The sequence below is a fragment of the Cryptotermes secundus genome, unplaced genomic scaffold, assembly GCF_002891405.2.
Source record: "Cryptotermes secundus unplaced genomic scaffold, Csec_1.0 scaffold56, whole genome shotgun sequence".
NCBI lineage: Eukaryota > Metazoa > Arthropoda > Insecta > Blattodea > Kalotermitidae > Cryptotermes > Cryptotermes secundus.
In genome coordinates, this window is record NW_019744407.1 from 1779466 (window position 1) to 1800263 (window position 20798).

At 36.5% G+C, this 20798-nt stretch overlaps 1 protein-coding gene across 4 annotated transcripts in view; it reads left to right on the forward strand.

The window, feature by feature from the left end:
- LOC111874644 (serine/threonine-protein kinase Warts) overlaps window positions 1-19389 on the forward strand; it is a 100040-nt gene extending 80651 nt beyond the window's left edge. For all 4 annotated transcript variants that reach the window (XM_033755546.1, XM_023870306.2, XM_023870305.2 and 1 more), the window contains exons 4-7: window positions 1180-3400; window positions 5438-5616; window positions 6124-6404; window positions 10547-19389. In XM_033755546.1, coding sequence (XP_033611437.1) covers window positions 1180-3400; window positions 5438-5616; window positions 6124-6404; window positions 10547-10978 — 3113 coding nt within the window. In that variant the 3' untranslated portion in view covers window positions 10979-19389. The remainder of the gene's footprint in view (window positions 1-1179; window positions 3401-5437; window positions 5617-6123; window positions 6405-10546) is intronic.
- Window positions 19390-20798: the final 1409 nt, after the last annotated feature.

Below are 20798 nucleotides of genomic sequence, written 5' to 3' on the forward strand. Positions count from 1 at the left end.
CACATTACTCGCGAGCATAGCGAGTCACACGAGCACGAGTAACATGGACGCGCCTTAACGAACCTCATGGAGACTTCGGAAATAAATAAGTGAAGTCCCTTATTGGTGGAATAGTATTACGTTGATAGCAGCTACATGTGAACGCTTCCCACTAATCTCTTCGCGAACACTTTGACCGTATGCGGATTAGGCAAGTTACAAGAAGAGGGATACGGTAGTCTTGTCCTGGGTATTGCATCAGAAACATGAATCATGATGAAATGTTGAATCAAATATGCAACATATTCTAATATGGAAAAGAAAAATTGTATACACACGACCATGATTGAAAATTTGAACATAAAATTAAAAACTATATATGGTAAACATTTTAAAAAGGAAATATGCAGTATGAATAGAGGTCTTTGAAAATATGATGCTTATTCATAAAACAGGCAAAATACGCAATTATATGGACCATCAAACCATGTCCAAAATTTAAGAAATTAAGTAATTCATACATATATCCAAACAAGCATACTTTCTGGTTGCAAGAAAGAAATATGCATTTGCATTAAAATCTGGTCCCTAGTCATCATACTTACTTTTAAGACCATGTGAATTTCCATCGAAATGACTTATTCCTTGGTGGGAAATTCAGCACCAACTTGTTGTATAGTGTAGTATACACCCAGCAGTGCATCCATTTTGGAAGAGCAGGTTTTTGCTATTGAATGACCAATTTCACTGTCACTTACCTTCAGATTGATAAACTCAAAACTCGTTAAATTATTGTGCAGACTTCCCAAGTCACTGACCATTGTACCTGTAAAACAGCATATGCCTTGGCTCTTATACTGTTTTAGGGTGTAAAGTGATTTCTGTGTCAGCTATTTTACGTGTGCACATGCATGTGCTTGTAACAACTTGTAAACTGTTCTAAGTCATAAAATGAAGGGAAGTACTTCAGTTACCTTTGCAAATAATTATACTTGAATTTTTTGTAGTTATTATGCCATATGTTTTCTCTGGTAATATACATACGTATGCTTTGTCAGCATTACTTTTCTGGAATCAGAAATAGATATTTTTCTTCCATTCTGCAGTGTTTTCTTGCATAGTGATGTCTCAATAATCATATTCAATAAGCTGCTAAAATCTGAATTGACTTTTTCACTATCTTAAAACTTTGTTTTGCAGGCTTGCCATCACTGAGTACAAAACTTATACGTAAACCAAGTTTGGAAAGAGAGTTGAGTTTGCATCGTGGCAGTCCAGCATTGGATAGTGGTGCTGGAAGTTCACGATCTGATAGTCCTCGTCTGGCAGACCTTGTGTCACACCCTCAGCTCAGTCGGCAGTACTCCCCAAGCAGCTTTGCAGAACCTCCACCTCCTCCCCCTCCACGATGTAGCTCTACACCTCCTCCTCCTCCACCACCTCATGCTTCATATCCTACAGTCACTACCAATATGCAGCAGCTGTTGAAGCGCATGTCTCCTGCACCTGTGGTTCCGTCCCGACCCCCAGCAGCTCTCCCAGGGGGTGCAGGAAACAATCAGACTTGCCCGCAACCTGCCCAGCGTGGTACAAGCCCAGTTGCTTCTTCTGGTACCAGTATAGGAAACTCTTCATCTGGGCGGCAACCTATGATTGTACAGAATGGCCCACAAGTCCAGCAGCAGTTGTCACAACAGATGCAGGCTCTGAACTTGTACCAGAGCAATAGTGTAGCTAGTTCCACTTCCTCAGAGCCACCTCCTCCTTATCCCCTTGTTCCTGCTTCACCAACAGTTCCTCCTCCACCACCATCATATACAGTTTCTATTCAGAGTCGCCAAAGTCCCACACAATCACAGCAAGATTATCGGAAGAGCCCTTCATCTGGGATATACTCTGGTCCAACTTCAGCAGGTTCTCCAAGCCCCATAACTGTGTCTGTTGCAAGTCCCACTCCCACGTCTGTTGCTCGACCAACACCACTGCAAGCTTGGGGTGCACGTCAAGCAAAAACTCAGCCACCTATTATTATGCAGTCTGTTAAAAGTACCCAAGTTCAAAAACCTGTTCTACAAACAGCCATTGCACCCACTGCACCTCAGCCTATCCCACCTCCAGTCACAGTTTCAACCCAGTCTTCACCTCAGCCTCCACCTCCATCTTATGCATCCTCAATCCAGCAAAAGCAGCAGGTTCAGGCACCTCCATATCAGAAACAAACACCACCACCTGTGTTGCCTCAGCAAGCTTCAGTGTCACCAGTAACAACTTCAAGTCCAGTGACTGTTCCCACAACAGACCCTCCTAGTTATGCAAGTACCATGCAAGCCTTGGCTGTACAGAGAGGCATGGTCACCCCAGCTGTACATCTTCATCATCCTTTACCCCCACCACCATATGGACCAACTGGCGAAGATGGAATTCCTCAAATTTTAGGTGGTGCTCAGGTGGCTACAGTTGAAAGTGCAGTTGCACCAAGACCATCCCCTGTTGTTCAAGCAGCACCAACCCCCCACCTTCACCCACCACTGCAGAGGAAGTACTCCCCTGTAGTCACTGTAGACACCATGACCTCCCGTTCTGAGAGTCCAGTTTCAACATCATCATCTGACAGCAGAACAGTTCCACAGTCACCTACAGCTGGCATGTACGTGGCATCTTCAACGGAAAATACTGTTGGAGTACCACAGCAGACACCCCCTCTTCCTCCTATGGCTTCTTCATCTGTGGCTAATAAAAATAAAAATAATCAAGTTCCAACACAGAATGGTGGTGACAGGAGACCAAGTCACCCAGGGCCTACACCACCATCATATAAAATTAACCACCAGTCTCCAATTCCAGAAAGGAAACGTATGAGCAAAGAAAAAGAAGAAGAAAGAAGAGACTGTAAAGTACGTAATTATTCACCCCAAGCTTTCAAATTTTTTATGGAACAACATGTAGAAAATGTTATAAAATCACACAAGCAGCGAGTATTCAGACGTTTGCAGCTTGAGACAGAAATGGCAAAAATTGGTCTTAGTGCTGAAGCACAGTGCCAGATGCGGAAAATGCTTTCACAGAAAGAATCAAATTACATCCGTCTTAAACGAGCAAAAATGGACAAATCAATGTTCACTAAAATCAAGCCAATTGGTGTAGGTGCTTTTGGGGAAGTGGCACTTGTGCGGAAGATCGATACAAATCATCTTTATGCAATGAAGACTCTCCGCAAAGTAGATGTTCTGAAACGGAATCAGGTGGCTCATGTGAAAGCAGAAAGAGACATTCTTGCAGAGGCAGACAATGAGTGGGTTGTCAAACTTTACTATTCCTTCCAAGACAAAGACAACCTATACTTTGTTATGGACTACATCCCTGGAGGAGATCTTATGTCACTTCTCATCAAGTTAGGAGTATTTGAAGAACCACTTGCAAGGTATGTTTCCAGTATAATGCTTGTTAAAATAGTTTTATTAAAACAATGAATTTTTAGTAATAAAGTATTAGGTTGTAGTTTTGTTGTACAAAACTAATGGTTATCCTGAAATATTATTGATGTTAAATGTTCCAAAATATATGTTGGCAACATTTTTAAGATCTACATATTACATTTATTACTGGTGCTGCTCTGCCGCCGCNGGTTCGATCCCGGGTCTGGTCAAGTGGGATTTGTGGTGGACAAAGTGGCGCTGGGGCGGGTTTTCTCTGAGTACTTCGGTTTCCCCTGCCAATCTTCATTCCACCAAATTCTCCATCATCATAATCACCTGGGGCAGTCTACAGTAGGCCAATCAGTGGCCGCCATGCTGAGTGGACACATTTGGACTCCACCCCCCACTAAGCGAATTAGTATCAAATTTCATGAAAATCAGTTCAGTAGTTCTTTGGTTGTTTCATGCAAAGAAACAGATGTGTTGTAAATATGCCTAAAACATAGTCATTTTTGTTTTATGGGTATGTTTTATAAATGATTTGTGCTGAAGTGCTTTTGGAGGTACACTGTATTCTCTTATACAGTAGAATGTTCATGCCTTAAGTTTTTAACATTGAGGAAGTTTTATTTTCCATATTGAACTTTTTTTTTTTTTTTTTCTTTTTNAGTAATTCCTGTCTGAAAGTTTTTGTATGCAAAGGCGTTTTTCTAATTGCTTATGCTGCCTGTTACAAGCTAGAGCTTTCAAATAACAAAGTTCAATTCTAAATGAAGTCTGATTGCTTTCAATTTCCAGAATTCTGACATTTTAAAATCGAATCTTACAATTCTGTCATAAGGTTAACATAGGAGATGTGAGGATGTATTGTTGCATTTACAAGAAGCTGTAATATGGATCTGGCGAAACTTCTTAGGAGATTATAGTTTTATATCTGGAGAATATGTGATCCTCCAAGTTTTCTTGTTGTGCTGGTATACAGATGTCAAAACGCGGTACTACAAAAGCTCTGCCCACAAAAAATTTAGTTCGGTTTCTTTTGGGTACCCCATCATACTGATCGGCTCTATCAACTCCCTTCATGAACATATTATACTTGGAAATGCAAACAGGCTTCTTTACCTGTCCATGTCTCCTTTGAACATCAACCATGCTCGGATTGTGAATTGTGGATTTGGGTCTGATGGAATTTGCTTCACCCTTGGATTTCCAGTAAACTGTCCCAAAGCAGGCGTTTTGTCTACATTTCCCCATGTGGCTGTCGCTGCAATGTTGCTACCCACACTTTCGTCGGAGCTACTGTCACTTTCACTTTCACTGTCTGTGGCCACAATTTTTTGTTCGCCCCTGCCACACACACTATCAGATTGTGAGTCGTTATCACTAGCAGACTCACAAGGGACGTCAGGTAGCTCATCGGAGAACAAGTCAGATATTTCTTGTTCTCCAAGAAAACGCTTGGACCTCAACCTCTTCCGACCTTGATCCATTTTGCACTAGTAACTTCCTGCCTGGTGCATGCAGCTGGAAGATGAACAAAGACATTTTCTTTTGAAGTGGGAAAGGAAAACAGTTGGGTCATAAACAGCGGGGTCATGTTACTGACTATGAAGCAAATATTCAAGAGGTCTGTCACGCACCAGTCATGCGTCTGCCTGGCCCCAGTGCAAGGTATAGTGTGTTTCAACATAACGTGTCCTAAAATCATAATAATATGCCACCGGTCCACAAAGTGTTAAAATTTAGTTTGTTTTGAAATTTTCAAACCGGACTCTAGTGAATCCGGACTGATCGAAGTCTGACTGTGCGAGGTATTGCTGTATTTATTTTTTCATCCCAGATATGGTTAGTCTACCTGATGCTGACATAGGAATTGCTATTTAAATAGCATTAAAATTGGATGACATAAATTACATTGATCTATTTTTTATTATTTAAACAATATAAACAGAATTTGAGTCATGTAGGCATGGCTGCAAAGTTATTAATTTAGTGTGTGTATCTTGAATGAAGTCATATGTGACAAATACATTATTGTCTAGGTTCTACATAGCAGAATTGACTTGTGCTGTAGAAAGTGTTCATAAGATGGGATTCATCCATCGAGACATTAAGCCGGACAACATTCTTATTGATCGTGATGGGCACATCAAACTCACTGATTTTGGCCTCTGCACAGGATTTCGCTGGACGCACAATTCCAAGTACTACCAACGAAATGGTGAGAAAACTTACAATTCAGTAAGCTTCGAACAGACGTTCAGGTGGGATTAGAATTTTTAGACATACAGAACATAGTAACAGTAACTTTCTTGAGTAGGTTTAGAAAAGACTCTAATATTGCAGAATCCTGTTACACATCACTTAATTCATGTCACTGATTCAACTGTCTTATGCGCAACATGTCTTCCTGAAACTTATTTATAAGTTTCTCCACATAAGCTTGTAACAAATGGGTAGTTGGAAGTAAATTAGTGTACTGCTGTAGTTATGACAAATTTAAATGTGATGTACAAGGTCTGACAATAAAGTTCGCTAACTTGCCACCTTGTACTTACCATGGCAGCAGTCGACAGAAACCTCAGTATGGTGCAAATCATTTTAACACATTACTCAGTTCTTGGGCAGAGAAAGGATTAAAGCTCATTTTTCAAGGAAAACTGAACTGTGAAATCTGTCATTGCATTACTTTAAGACTTTGTATAAACATAAAGTATGTGTATGGCAGGTGAACATGGTCGTCAAGATTCAATGGATCCAGCTGAGGAATGGAGTAATGAATGCCGTTGCCATCAACTGAAGCCCCTAGAGCGAAGAAGGAGAAGGGAACATCAACGCTGTCTTGCACATTCTCTTGTTGGTACACCTAACTACATTGCACCAGAAGTCTTGCTACGTACAGGCTACACACAGTTGTGTGATTGGTGGAGTGTTGGAGTCATTTTGTATGAGATGCTTGTAGGTTCACCACCCTTCCTAGCTAGTACACCTGCAGAAACACAGTTCAAAGTAAGTTGATATTTTCCAATTAAATTTACAATCCTGAAAGTGATGGTAGTTGTACATTTCTGAATTTAACAGCCAGAATTCCAGTTCTGAAAACATACCAAAGGCTATTAACAATATTATATTTTAGCATCCCGTTGCATTTAGGCATCATTATTGTTATCAAAGTATCAATTAATAATTCAACTATATAAAAGACAGTAGGAATATGTTTCACACTAAAAAGTATTTCAGTACTTTTTAATGTTGTTAAAATCATTACATGTGAATAGGACACTAAAAGCATATTATATACATTAAAGGTGATTATCCAATTTCTAAAATTTCTCTAGTCATATATTTCTTCTACTTTACAACATGTTTTGGCTACATATGGGCCATCATCAGGTAATTTCTTTTCTTTCTGGGGAGACCACTGCACTGTATACTTGTTGACTGTGCTTCCATGCACGTCAGTATTTAGTTCTGTCTCATGATCAGAATGCCGTCATTGCAATCTATTGCGGCTTTTGTACTGCAATGTATAATGTTTATTAGTATAACTAGTATAAAAACTTTCATGATTTTTATCGTGTTATCATATATCAAATGTTGCGATTCTGTGTACTTATATTTTTGTGTGTCACACTGAGCCTACAAAAAAAAATCTGACTCCACAGTCATCATAACTGGGTCTTCAGGCACCTGTGGTTAGGGTTGCCAGATTTTGTAAAATAAAAAAAGGAGTGATGTCTCGTTGCTTGTTTATAACGACATTTTTCACAACTAATAGGCTATAAAATATACATAATCAACATACTACATAACTTACAAACTTATCAGCAACTAATATACGGAATGTGTTTTTCCACAGTTCATATTGGCATTGTCTGCACAATAAGAAGACACATAATTTACATCCAAGTTGTGCTTTTCTAAGCTCTGCAGCACCAAACCAGTAATTGCCGTAGACGTTTCCTCAGCACTTTCAACAAAATCTACAAGTTTATTCTGCACTCCCTTTAAAGGGTCGAAGTACCGGATGCAAACAGGGAACATTTTTTGATTGCTTCTGTTTGATGCATCAGTAGCGAACGAAAAAATTTTGAAGTATTTTCTGGACATCTTAAAATAGGCACAAAGTCATTTACACTTTTAGGAGCAAGAGCGTACTTCACTATCATTTCCGCTTTAGTGTGTCCACATGAAAGTTTGCAAGCAATTGCGGAATCACTGAAAATATGGGACACAAGTTTATTTCCGCAGTCCAGACTGGAATAACTTAAGTTGTGTTTCACTGCATGATACACTAAACCAAGTTCGCACCCGGTCCTGTTGTCATATTCTTCTTTATTGTTTAAATTAACAAAGTATTTCGAAAGTTTATTTGAACTTCCAGAATTACATTTTTCCTTAATTTTATGTTCCTTGTATTGTGTATGTTGCCTCAAGTCACTTTGTCCACCGTTCAAAATACTAAAATCCTTCCTACACAACGTACAAAATGCCCAGTTCTCATCTGGTCCCGGCTTAACCAACAAAAACATATCTTCCCATTTCTTAAGATATATTTGATTATGTTTGGCCTTGAATTTCAACTTCTTCCATGGAGGAGTCTTTGATAGATCTTCTTCACCCTCAAACATTTTTGCTAACTTGACACTGACTTTCTAGCGAAGATTGAATGGATTAAAAATACACTATCACCAACAACCTCTGCTTTGGTTTAGAACCTCAAGTGTTGCCAACATAACGAAAGAAACTATAACAATGTCATTTTCGAAGGATTACAGAAATTTTATGATAATATTGAACCCATGAAATATAATTCGCAATGGACTTAAATAAAAAAATGGAGAATTATCCACTCTGGGTAAACAATAAATGGAGGAACAAAATTTGGGTGAAAAAACAGAAGAATCCTGGGAAAATGGGGTATCTGGGAACCCTACCTGTGCTCCTACAGATTTCCAAATAATTGAGGCTTTAAATTAACAACTATACAACTTTATTGAACCGTCACAACACAACAAACAGAAAAAATCGAGGTCATTGCTCAGCTAGGGTTTGCTACATGTTTCAGCCACTAACGGCCATCATCAGGCAAACACATATTAACAAACATATACCATTAAACTGCAGTACATTAGGTTGGATACAACGTTATAAATCATTTAAAATACTTTGTGTAAAAATACAATAAGTCAGATATATAAAACTAAAAGTTATTGTAGAAAACAAGATAAAATTTAATTGATGTTATATAACATCTAATCAGTTGTTGATTTATTACTTTTCATATGTTTCCATGGACAAATTGGAAATTCGATATTCCTTTTATATAAGAATGTATAGGAGGCCCATGATGTTGCAAATAAATTAATTGTATTGTCAGTGCCTCATCTTACGAAGAATTGTCCATACTGTATGGAAAGTAAACAACGAGTAAGTTTCATATGATAATATGGGGAATGTAGTTCAGGTGATGATAGTGACTTCGATTATGATTACATGTAATTAGTGCCACCTGGAAGACATACAGTTGGCAACAGTGACAGTGAAGATGAGAGTGATGGATGAAGAATTGTGATGTGTAGATGAGCAATGCATGGACTGGGAGGGGTGACAACAAAATTTGTGTGACAGTTCATCAGCACCTTCTTCTACAGGAAACATTTTGTCGTATCCATGCCTCACCATTTAATATATCTAATTTGGATATAGTGAAGCTATTTTAAAACATTTTTTACATAGCATTAGATATTTACCACTGCCACTGGGTGAAAACCCATTTGCAGTTTAATAAAAGTAATGTAGCTAATATAAATTAAACACACAAACATGCACAGCAGAAAATTTTGCAAAGTACTAGTACTTTAGCACTTTTTTGTAGAATCAGGAAGTGGAGAATATTTTTGTAGTTTACGCAGATGGCATGAGTCTGAAAAATCAGTATGTGAGTGTAGATACTAACAAAACTAGCACTGGTCATCAGACTAATGGAACATTATTCTGTTTGTGGCTATGTTCTCTGGATGGACAGTTTTTATAATTGTTCAGAATTGGCTTTATTCTTGAAGTCCAAAAAAATACAGACTGTATAGGTACTTTGTGTGCTAAGAGGAAAAATGTCCCTCTCTTGTTAAAAGATAAAAAGCTGCAGGTGACAGAGCACTTCAAAGCTTTCAGAGGGTGTAGGACTATGGACTTGCCACGGTAAAAAGAACGTAACCATGATTTCTGTGTCACAAAGATGAAATGCACTAAGGAAGAAACAAGGCCTACAGTTGTCTTGTGACTGTGATGTGATGTTAGAGGCAGCAGTTCTCGGTAGTCAGATGCTGCAGTCATGTTTGCATCCATGCTGAACAATTAGGGAACAGGCTGCTGCTGATAATGTAACCATTTAAGACCAACAATTAAAGGGTTATACAAGGCATAGATGAGTGCACTGTTTTGCTGGTTATATTGAAGGATTAAGATCTTACTGTTTCACCTCAAAATGATACGAGTAAAATGGGAAACTTTACAAAAAGGGGCATGAAACAGGATTTGAAGTTCTCACAGCTTTGATTATGAAGAATTATATCTTCTAGGATATAGTCCCATTTAATCTTCTAAAAATCAACTGAAAACTTGAATGATCATGTTATCTGCTCCCTACAGATGGAGGTGACATGTTCCACCAAAACATTAGTTTACTCTCAGCAGACAACATGGCATTATATCCCAGAAGATAGAATTGTTCAATGGAATTTATAGATTCTCTGCACTCCATTATGAAGTACATGATTCACCTTGTTTATTAATTTGCCTTTCCTAACTTGATTCCATTATCCATGTAAAAGATGAGAACTTCCTAGCCATATAATCAAATTCGCCCATTCTTTATCTTATTTAAGAAAAGAGGGACCATACTTTATTATAGTAACTGGAACATTGAAATACCCTGCAGCAATAACCACTGGTTCCCTTTGAAGTTAATTGAAATCAGTAAACCGCTATATATCTGCATATTGTCATTTGTTTTTATGAGTTAAGGAAATACTTGCTTTATATCCAGTATGAGCCTTAAAATGTGTATGCTACATTCTGATAAGTTGTTGGACAAGTATGAAGATGACGGAAGTGTGAATTGTATTTATGTAAATGAATCCGTGTCATAGGTTATCCATTGGGAGACGACACTTCGCATCCCTGAAGCAGCTAATTTATCCCCTGAGGGAATGGACCTTATCCTCAAGCTTTGTACTGGAGCAGACAGAAGGATAGGGAAGAATGCAGCGGAAGTGAAAACTCATCCATTTTTCAGCAGTGTAGACTTTGACAGAGGATTTCGTCGTCAGGTGGCTCCCCACATACCTCGAATCCAGTATCCGACTGATACATCTAATTTTGATCCAGTTGATCCTGAAAGGCTTAGGAATTCAGGATCATCAGGATCAGATAAATCAGATGAATTATTGGACAATGGGAAACCTTTCCATGGATTTTTTGAATTTACTTTTCGGAGATTTTTCGATGATGGAGGTGGTCCTGCATATCCAAGTAAGATCAGTTTAGATGACAATGACAACCAAGGACCTGTTTATGTATGACATGAAATGGTGGGAGGAAAATCCTGGTGAAGATCTGTCAAATGCTGTGGTAAGATTATTTCAAGAAATTGTTGTATTGGTAAGTCAGAAGATCATATTATTTTAAGATCATACCTGGTGCAATCAGCCAGCTTCTATAAAAGTGTTTCCCGGTTCGGTCAGTAAGGGCAGTGTGATAAATTGATGCATAATGTTGTTGAATATGTGATACCCTTTTGATTTGTTAATGTTCTCTTGAAACATACATAGTATGAAAAACAGATTGTAGTCATCTGCAACTGTTCAAACCATAGTAGCCATATTTTTTATAGATATGCCAGGAACAAAAAGACATCAGTTTGTGACTCTGTTATGAGTTTGGAATGTGCATAGTATTATGTATGCAGTTTATGTGTCATAACTGAATTGTAAAAGCTGGTGACCCTACAGTTAATGAACATTAGGTTCCGTAAAAGGCAGGGAATTTCTTGACTAGCCAAGTGAGTATTTGCTTCACACAAATGTCTTTATTCTATGGAGTTCAGTTAAGTGTACAGAGCAACATAAGTCAACACAAGCAACAGAAGTGAAAGAATGTTATGGTGCTGTTACTCATAGTCCCTCCCATGAATTTTGTAATATTATACTGCCATTCATAAGTAAAACCCTAAATAATATTGCAGTTGGTAACTTAGTTTCATGCCATGATGCTTATTTAACATTAATTGCCAGTGTTTTGTGTAGAGAGCATATTTACTACTGTCATAAAATGATGGATCTGTAAATTGCTCTTCTGTAGGAATGTGTAATATGTGATGAGAAATATTTATTGAAAAAGTGAGATATTAGTCACAAAGTGGCTTATTAAAAATGTGAAATAAAAATATGATAAATTATATTTCTCTCTGACTGGAAAACATGCTGGAAGATGGTGTACTGGTTGATTCACATTGAATATTTAATGTAACGTAAGGCTTACTGTCATATATTCATAATGAATAATTGCTTTTGCTGTTCATGTTAACAGCTTCTGCCAGTACTGTTACATGAACAGTAAGTACTATTACATGAAACTTAATTCAATTCTCATAGTATATAGTTTTATTTATGTATGTAAAATTTGTAATGAAAATCTTGCTCTTGGTTTGTGGAAAGGAACTCCAATCCCAGTGAATAAGGGCCCAATTTTGTTTATGTTATTACAGTAAGCAATATCAGAGCGCTTGTAATTATACTTTAGTCTTGCAAAAAGATTCTTATCACTCCTATTGATTAACTGAAGTATGCAACTGTGGTTTTAATTTTCCAGAAATATCATCTTAATTATATATATAATTATTGGAAGTATGTTAAAGAACAGTGATTGCACTGTTGAAATTTGAAATAGTAATTGTTCAAAGTGCTGTTTCCACAATTCTTGTTACATTTTGAATGTGAATCCACCTTATTAATGTTAATATATGTTTTGTTGGTCAGAGTGGTAATAATGAGGGTTCTCAGTTTTATTTTTGAACATTTAAAATATCTCTATATTCACTATTTAGTATGTGAATTGTGTGTGATTACAAAACTTTTGTAATAAGAAGGTAAAAGGGAAATATTCTAAAAGTAAATTTCAAAACAAATGAATATCATATGATGTCTTGTATTAGGAATATAATTCATTTGTGATTGTCTTATGTGGTATTGTCATACAGTGCTTTATTTCATCTGAAGCTGTGCCTTAAATGTTTCTTTTTAATATTATCCAAAGTGTAACAAGATTTACTGAAATTTATATATGAAAATGTAAATCTTTTTGAGGGAATATGTTTCCAAGAGTGGGATGGTTACAAAAACATAACAACTTTTAAATTCCTTTTAGTTGTAACCAGAGTAATCTGTTACCAGTAAAACAGTGTATTTGTAAAGTAACATGTTAAATTGGCAATCACAGTGTCTTGTAAACATTTCTATTTTTGTTGTATTATATTGGTAAAACATTATAAAATCAGAATGTTTGCAAATACATAGATTCATATTTATAGGAGAAAAATTTTAGGGTAAGTACGAGGTCTAACCAAAAAGTATTAATCTGTGAAGACTGAGATGTTGTACTTACAGGTGATTAATTATGTTCGAAGTATCTTCCTTCAGCACATAGACAATTCCCATTCCTGGCATGCTAGAAGCATCATTTTACATCTGGTCTGTTGAATTGTGTTCAGTTGTTTCCACATCATCAAATCTTTTTATCATTCATAAGTTTTTTTGTTTTATTGGACAGAAAAGAGACACAGGTGAATAGGAAGGCTGTCTTGTTTGCAAAATAAAAGGTAAAAGTTGTGGTTCTTTCCTGCTCTTGTTTTAGCAGTTGTGGAGTGAACCTTGCTGGGATATGCCACATTCCAAAATCTTTGGTTAAAATTGCCTGGAGCCATAATGATTCCTGCCTCATCAGTCATTTCACAAAATGTCAGTCTTTTATCTGCCATTTGATATTGAGAAATGCATTTGGGCTACTGATTCACAATTTGTACTGAGTGAACAGCTTCCCATAAGCTTATGACTTCTGATGGACATTGTTCCTCTTTTAAACAATGGAGGCATTCAGAAACTTGTGCTGGGCTTACTGTTGGGTATAAAAATGCTGTTTACATCAGTCAGGAAGTTTAATGTCCTAGTTTTCTGGTCTTTGTGCAGAATTTAGTGTGTACAGATTTTTCTGTGCTGTCAGACATTGTAGGAATTGATACATGACTTTAAATACCAACCACAGTAGCTCAGTCAGCATAGTGATTAGTCTGTGGGCTCAACAGCAGGAGAATTAGGGTTCATTTCCCATTTTGGCAGATATTCTTCTCTTCACTGTCGTATCCAGATGAGCTTTGGGTCTACCCATTCTCCTATCCAGTGGGTACCAAGGGCTGTTTCCACGGGGGTGAAGTGGCTGTAGTGTGAAGCTGACTGTTCACCTCTGTCAAGAGCTGAGGTTAGAAATGTGTGGAGCTGTACCTCCATCCTCCCAGTATGTTTTTGTGGTGCAGTGTTTAATTAATCACGTGCAGGAACAACTTTACCTTCATCACAAATGGTTAAATCACTGGAACACACAGGGACATGAAGTAGACCAAGGGCTTTATAATCTTAGGATTAGGGATCTAAGAGCTTTGTTTGTTATAAGCGTAACAGAACTAAAGTGATTGAAACACCAAACCAACAATTTTACTTGTCACTGAAGAGTTGTGGTATTACTGTTCAACAGTATGGTTGTTTAGTGTACCTGATATTAAAATGCTAGTGCTAGGTAGAAGTGATTGTAACCAGCTTACCAATATTATTCTGAAAAGTGGAAAACTTACAAGTCACTTGGTGATTTCCAGTGGAAGCAGTGAGATGCTTTTAAGCTTAAATCTCATTTTCAGTTTCAGTGGACTCTATTAAGTTGTATTCAACTGTCTCTTATTGTTGTTATTTATTAACCACAGTGCCGTTCTCACCATATGCTGGATGTCAGATCAGTTAGTGAACAAAGTGTTCTGTGAGTACCATGTAGTCATCTCCAAAGCTGTATATGTCATTCTTTTTTATGACCTGTCAAACTAGGTGGTATGCTGTTATTTGCATTATCAGTTTTGGTGAGTAGTAATATGAGTTCTAAAATTAAAATTAAAGTTATGTTAGAACTGATACCGAGCTTAATAATCGAATATATTATTTTATAAAATTGGGTCTCTTTCCTCTTTATTTAAGATTTGTGGTCACTGACAGATCAGTATTCTGGTTTTGGAATTTGTGTATTTTTTCTTTTGATGCAGCTTTGTATTTATGTCTGGAATGTGTTGGTTATTGGTGTTTGGTATTATTTGTAATTAATACATACATACATATATATATATACTACTCCCTTCTAGATTTTGTCTTTATGGAGCATGGATCAGGATTGTGGAACAGTTACAAATAATTTATGTTTATACGAGCTGTGTGCGGATAAGTGAGCTGCTGTAAGCTGATGTAATTTTTCAAATATTGGATTGTGATTATTGTTATTGTTCATATGAAAGGACTGCTGATTAGATAAATGTGATAATTTCTAGATTATTTGGGGTGTTTCCTTTCCTTGCCACTTCTTTGTTGTCCGTGGTATCAGTTACTTTGTCATGTGTGTGTCCTTAATTTTAATACCTGGCTGGAGTATCCTAAACTTCCATTGTTGGATATTGGTTGAATATGTTCTCTAAGTCTTATGTTGAAGCTTCATCCTCTTTGATATATTTATTTGGGCAGTCTGAGCATTTAGGCAGTGCATACCACTTTGACTCTATTCTGATCTTGGTGGTTTTTGGTTTCATGGTATTTGCTGTGCAATTCTTAATTTGATGTTAGTATCATGGAATAATATTGTAATTTTTCTTACTTTCCTGGGGTACGCAAGTCTCACCTCATTACAGTCTCAAATATTTTAGTATTAAGCACATCAGTTAATCTTCATCTTTAATTTCAGTTCTAAGCTCATATATTTTTGTACTAAAAATAAAATTGGCTGTGCCATAAGGGTGTACCAAGCTGCATGATAAGACATGCAGTGTATGTAACCATGACTGCATGGTAGTCAGAACTTATAAGTTTATTAACTGGATGACTTTGTGTCCCATATGTGGTGAGAATAACATTGTGGTCAATAAATAGTTACAAGAAATGAACATCATCACTGGTGTATTTTGTATAAATGGCAGTTACGTATAGCCATTCACCTAAACATAACAGGATGCTATAATGTAGAACAAGGAACAACAATGAACTGTGTTTCATTATGTAATGCAGAATTGTGGCTTTTATCTTTATAGCTTTAAACTAATGTACCTCCAGAAAAGTTGCAGTTATGTTTAAATACGTGAAATCGTTTGGTGGTTTAAAATATAGGTCATTTTTCATATGTGTCTTGTGATTTGTTGTAATCCATGTAATAGTATGTTGCAAATTTATGCTAAGACAGAAATTTGTAATATGCAATCATATTCATGGAATAAAGGAAAACCGCCTAATATGGGGAGGTGTTTCTTTCAGGCTTAATGCTAGGACAAGATGGATTTTTACATATGTACAAATGGCAGTGATATATTATTAATTAAACACTTATATGAGGAATGTCTGAATAGCTGGTTCAAAAGTAACATTTGAAGAAATACTCCCAAAGTAAAAAGGAAAGAAAGAAACCAGTCTCTCCATGTTAGGCCACCAGCGTTCCCAGTGTGATGAGGTTATAATACTGCGTGGTAGATACATTTTCTTCATTGGAACAGTCAGATGTTCCAAAAGCATATATTTTATGAACTTGTAAGGTTTTAAATATAATCCTTAATCCTTTAAAGCACGGTGATTACTGTATACCACGTACTTTAACATAAAGGATCCCAACATTTTGCCCACAGAGTGCATTTATGGGTTTCATATGATTCTAAAAATAAACGGTGATTTTTACCCTATGTGGCATTAACTGATTGGTCATTGTAATGGAGGCACATTATGTTTTCTGTGAGGTAGGAACTGAATTTATTTATTATTTCAATATACGGGCTCCAAAGGATGTGTCTAAATTCTGTAAATTTATCAACAAAGGAAGGACTAATTTCAGTGCTTTACAGCTTGTCAGCAATAGAATAGTAAGAAAAAGATAAGTGGAGAAAATGTAATAAACTGGAAATGAAACAAAATGTAAATGTTACAGGGATAGTTTCTGTGGTACAGAGTGGCTTCTGTTATTTTGAAGAGTAGTGCTGATGTAGACAGATCCCTTGCTCTGAATCTTTGCAAAGTGTGTCATGCAGACTGTGCAGCAGACCCATTCTTCATCTTCTGGACCCTCCAAGAATAGGCTGGAGCTTTCTCATCAACATTATCTGATAAAGAGTTTCTGATTTGCAGAGATACATGACCATTTCTGCCTAAGAACCTGAAGAGCTCCTGTCCACTGCATCTGATTCTTGATCATCCATCGTAATGAAGGGGAGTAGTATTGTGGATAGTTAGAAACATTGGATGATCCCCAAATACAAGATAAGTTCTGAGAAAGCAAGGATCATCATACATTCACATACTTAGGAAATGACACCCTGGAGTCACTGTTTTAATGTTACCATTAGTATGCTGCAAATAATTTTTTAGGCTGGTTAATGTACTGGTGTTATAGCATTGTCTCAGTTCAGGGTCAAGGAAGTGTGTATACTATTAACTCTAATAATCCATGACTGAAATGTAGGCATACTGATGGGTGTGATGCAGAGATTTTTATTTTTAGTGGTAGAGTGCAGAGCATGTTACACTATCCGTTTTCCTCCCAAGCCCCCTTCTTTAGAACACCAAGTTAAATGATATGGGCAATGAACAGTCTGGTGTTAGAGTGACAGGTTTTTGCCATTGCATGTTGAAACAAATAGAAGGACTGATCTCCTGCTTCCAGAGTGAAATATTGCTAGAGCATAGAAGAGACCTGACAACTGGGGATACCATTGAAGATACCACTCTTGTTGGTTTTAGAAAACAGTTTTTGTGTTCCATTTCTCTGTGCCAATTGACAAGCTAAATGACACACAGGTTGCGCCCCCCCCCTCCCCGCACAGAATTGCCAGTAAACTCAGCGTGTCTGTTGGCTGTTGTTTGGGGTACTCAGACTAAGATTGATATAAATTTTAATCACTGGATTTTGATTTAAATGTTATACATCCTACAAACAAACTGATTTGTTTTAGGGTGGTAAATATTTGATATACTTTTAAATAAATTAAATCTTATTTTCCAATCAGAGTAATGCTTCAAAGTCCATTATGTAGTTTTGTGAGTTCTACATACAGTAGCAAAATGTGTCTCGTCATGCTGGAATTCTAGCTAAAGAGGTATGACCATTAATGATAATGAGTGGCAAGTACTGTGTGTTGCAATCCACTAAACCAGTCAGTAAAGCATGAATGTTAAATTGTGATCTTAGACGGTGATGTTTCATATTTTGAAAGAAATGTCTTAGTGAATGACAAACTATCATCAGATTCATTCCATGACACAACTCGTTTATGGACAAAATTTGTTTCTGTAAATGAGAAGTAACAAGTGTTTAGTCTTGTTCATAAAAGTATTGTAACTTTAATTTAATAATTTCGCTTTGTCATTTTTTCAACAAAAACATTTATGGTTTTTTACTTTAGAAGATCATCTGTTTACTTTAGAAGATCTTCTGTCACTTCTCATTTATTGTCAGAATCTTTCATTTGATAATAAAAAGCAAACTATATTAGTATCTGAAGGGTTTTTTCTTCTGGGATATTTTCCTCTGAAATTTTGGATGACTTTCTCCAGATGACACTGTGTTGTGGCCCAGAAGATATAACTCTTCAGAGTCACTACTGCAAGAACCTCAGATCATGTATTAGTATCTTTTATCCCAATCACCTTTTATTGAATGACTTTTCATGTGTTTTGGAGAAGTTGAGACTTAAGTAAACTAACCACAATACGTTCGATACAGTCTGAACATAAATGGCAAATTTAGAAATTGTTGAGTTTGTAATTGACTGGTGTAAAACAATAGTGGGACCAACAAATTGGTGTCTTTGCACATATTAAAATACGCCTTTTATAGAGAGGAAATGTAATCACATGTTTCTGGTAGGTAATGAAAGCCTATTTGTGGCTGGGAACCTTTTTGGTTTATAATGAGGATTTCATTGTATTCATAGTAATTCAGATTGTGTTGAGATTACAAGTGCTATGTTGAGCAAGGTTTCAAGTTTGCAATATGTGTATACATTTTCTTCAGAAATACCTTAAATATGGTGTGTTTTCCAGCCAAGTGAAATTGAGAATATCGAGCATATGTATTGTGACTAAACACGATCAGGCTATAATGTAGGTAGGTTAGGATAGGTATAAGATGAAACCCCAATGGAAGAGGATTTTGTAAACAATATTTGATTCAGGAACCGGTTGCTTACATTTTATGTACTGTCATCCAGAAAAGATACCCTGGATTACACAAACTACATCTCATTAATGCTGATATTCTTGGTCCATGAGTACTTTATATACTCCTTGCATATATTTAAACAAATGATGTATGGAACTAACTTCAGTCTGGATTATATACATAAATACTCCTCATTTTAGTTTGTTTAGTATTATACATTTGATGTACATAATATACAGGGAATATTTAAGACCAGTGATTGAAAATACAACATAAATATATGTGTAGTCATGAAACTGGTTAAGCCCAAACCAACGGTTGTTTCATAAATTATGATGTAAATTGCAACAGCTTTTTGTTTTGTGCAATATTTAATGATGTCATATCAGCAACAGAAGAAGTAAAGACCTGAGAATGTTTATCTATAATACATGTATCATATTAACTACCAGAAGTGCCTTACAAAATGTACATAAAGTTCTAATGCTGGATTTTATTTCCTCTTAGTGGTGACTGGGTTGTGATGCCATGTAGTATGATAGCAGGTTATGCTCGTTTCAAGGCATGTCATGAAACTGCAACAAGACTACACAGCATCACATCCTAGAAGATAGTACTCCTCAAAGTTTTTACTTTTTATCTTCAAAACATTTAATTCATAGATGGCAAGGAGAACTGAACTCACATTCTTACAAGACAAGGAAATGCAACCACAGCAGTATTTGCCCATGTACTTATCAGCAAGTCTAGTGACCTTTTCTTTCACACTGAAATATACACTTTGAATGATTTGAACTGCTAAAGGCTTGTGATTAGACAGATTTCATTGGGATTGGTAGTCAGTATTGATAATGGTGGTGGTAGTGGTGATGATGGTGACAACAGCAACAGCAATGCTTCTGAATTGTGTCTGGGATGTTCTCAGTTTGAACCTTGGCTGGGAGATTGACTGTCTTGACTGAGGTTTATTGTGGTTTCTTCAGTTCCTCCAGGAAAATTTTAGGATAATACCTCAAATTAGACCATGAGTGCATCCTTCCTCATCGTTTAAAATTCATTGTTCACTAATCATCCTGCCATTTGACACTGTATAGTTTGAGATACAGCATCATAAACTGATAATGCACAATTATAACTTTGTTATTATAGATTCAGTAAATGAATGATAAATGCATTGGCATGTTCACTTTGTTGCAGAACACTCCTGAGAAATTGTAGCATTGCTGTCATACAGTTACATGGAAGTTAAAGAGTTCTGTTTGGTAGGTATGTGAGGAAACAGTTATTACTTATAAATTTGTAATTGACTTTGCCAACATGCTATTAGATTCTTAGTAGACGAGGTTTCAAATACTGTGGCTGTAATAGAGTTCTTATCGACAAGAAATTTTGCTCTTGTGAATCTTGTTAACATTATTAAATGGAAACTGTGGTTATGTGATTGGAGAAATTGAGTTTACTGAGAGTAGGGTAGTTGCGATGGATCCTTTTGGAAATAAATCCGTGGCCGTTTCTTGTGTTGCTGTTATGGTATAGTGCCTGTGCTGTGAGTCAATATATTGTTTCTACAAATACAGAAGGCTCCTGTAGGTACCTTCACTGAGTTAAATCATACTTTTACAGGTTTGTATCATTCAGAATTACTGTATGTAGCTTTGAAAACTTTGCAGTATGTTGACTGAAGTAGAAACATAGATACTTTTATATCATGAATCAGTTGTATCCGTTGTATGTGGGAAAGAAACAGAATAGCTGTTAAAATAAGCTCTAAAGTCACCATCTGAGTGTATGTAATTTATTTTCATGTGCTGATTAAATGCTATAAATCACATACATGTTTCGGTCATAAATGACCATCTTAAAGGGGGATACCAGATATTAAAGAAAATCTTACAATTTGTATGT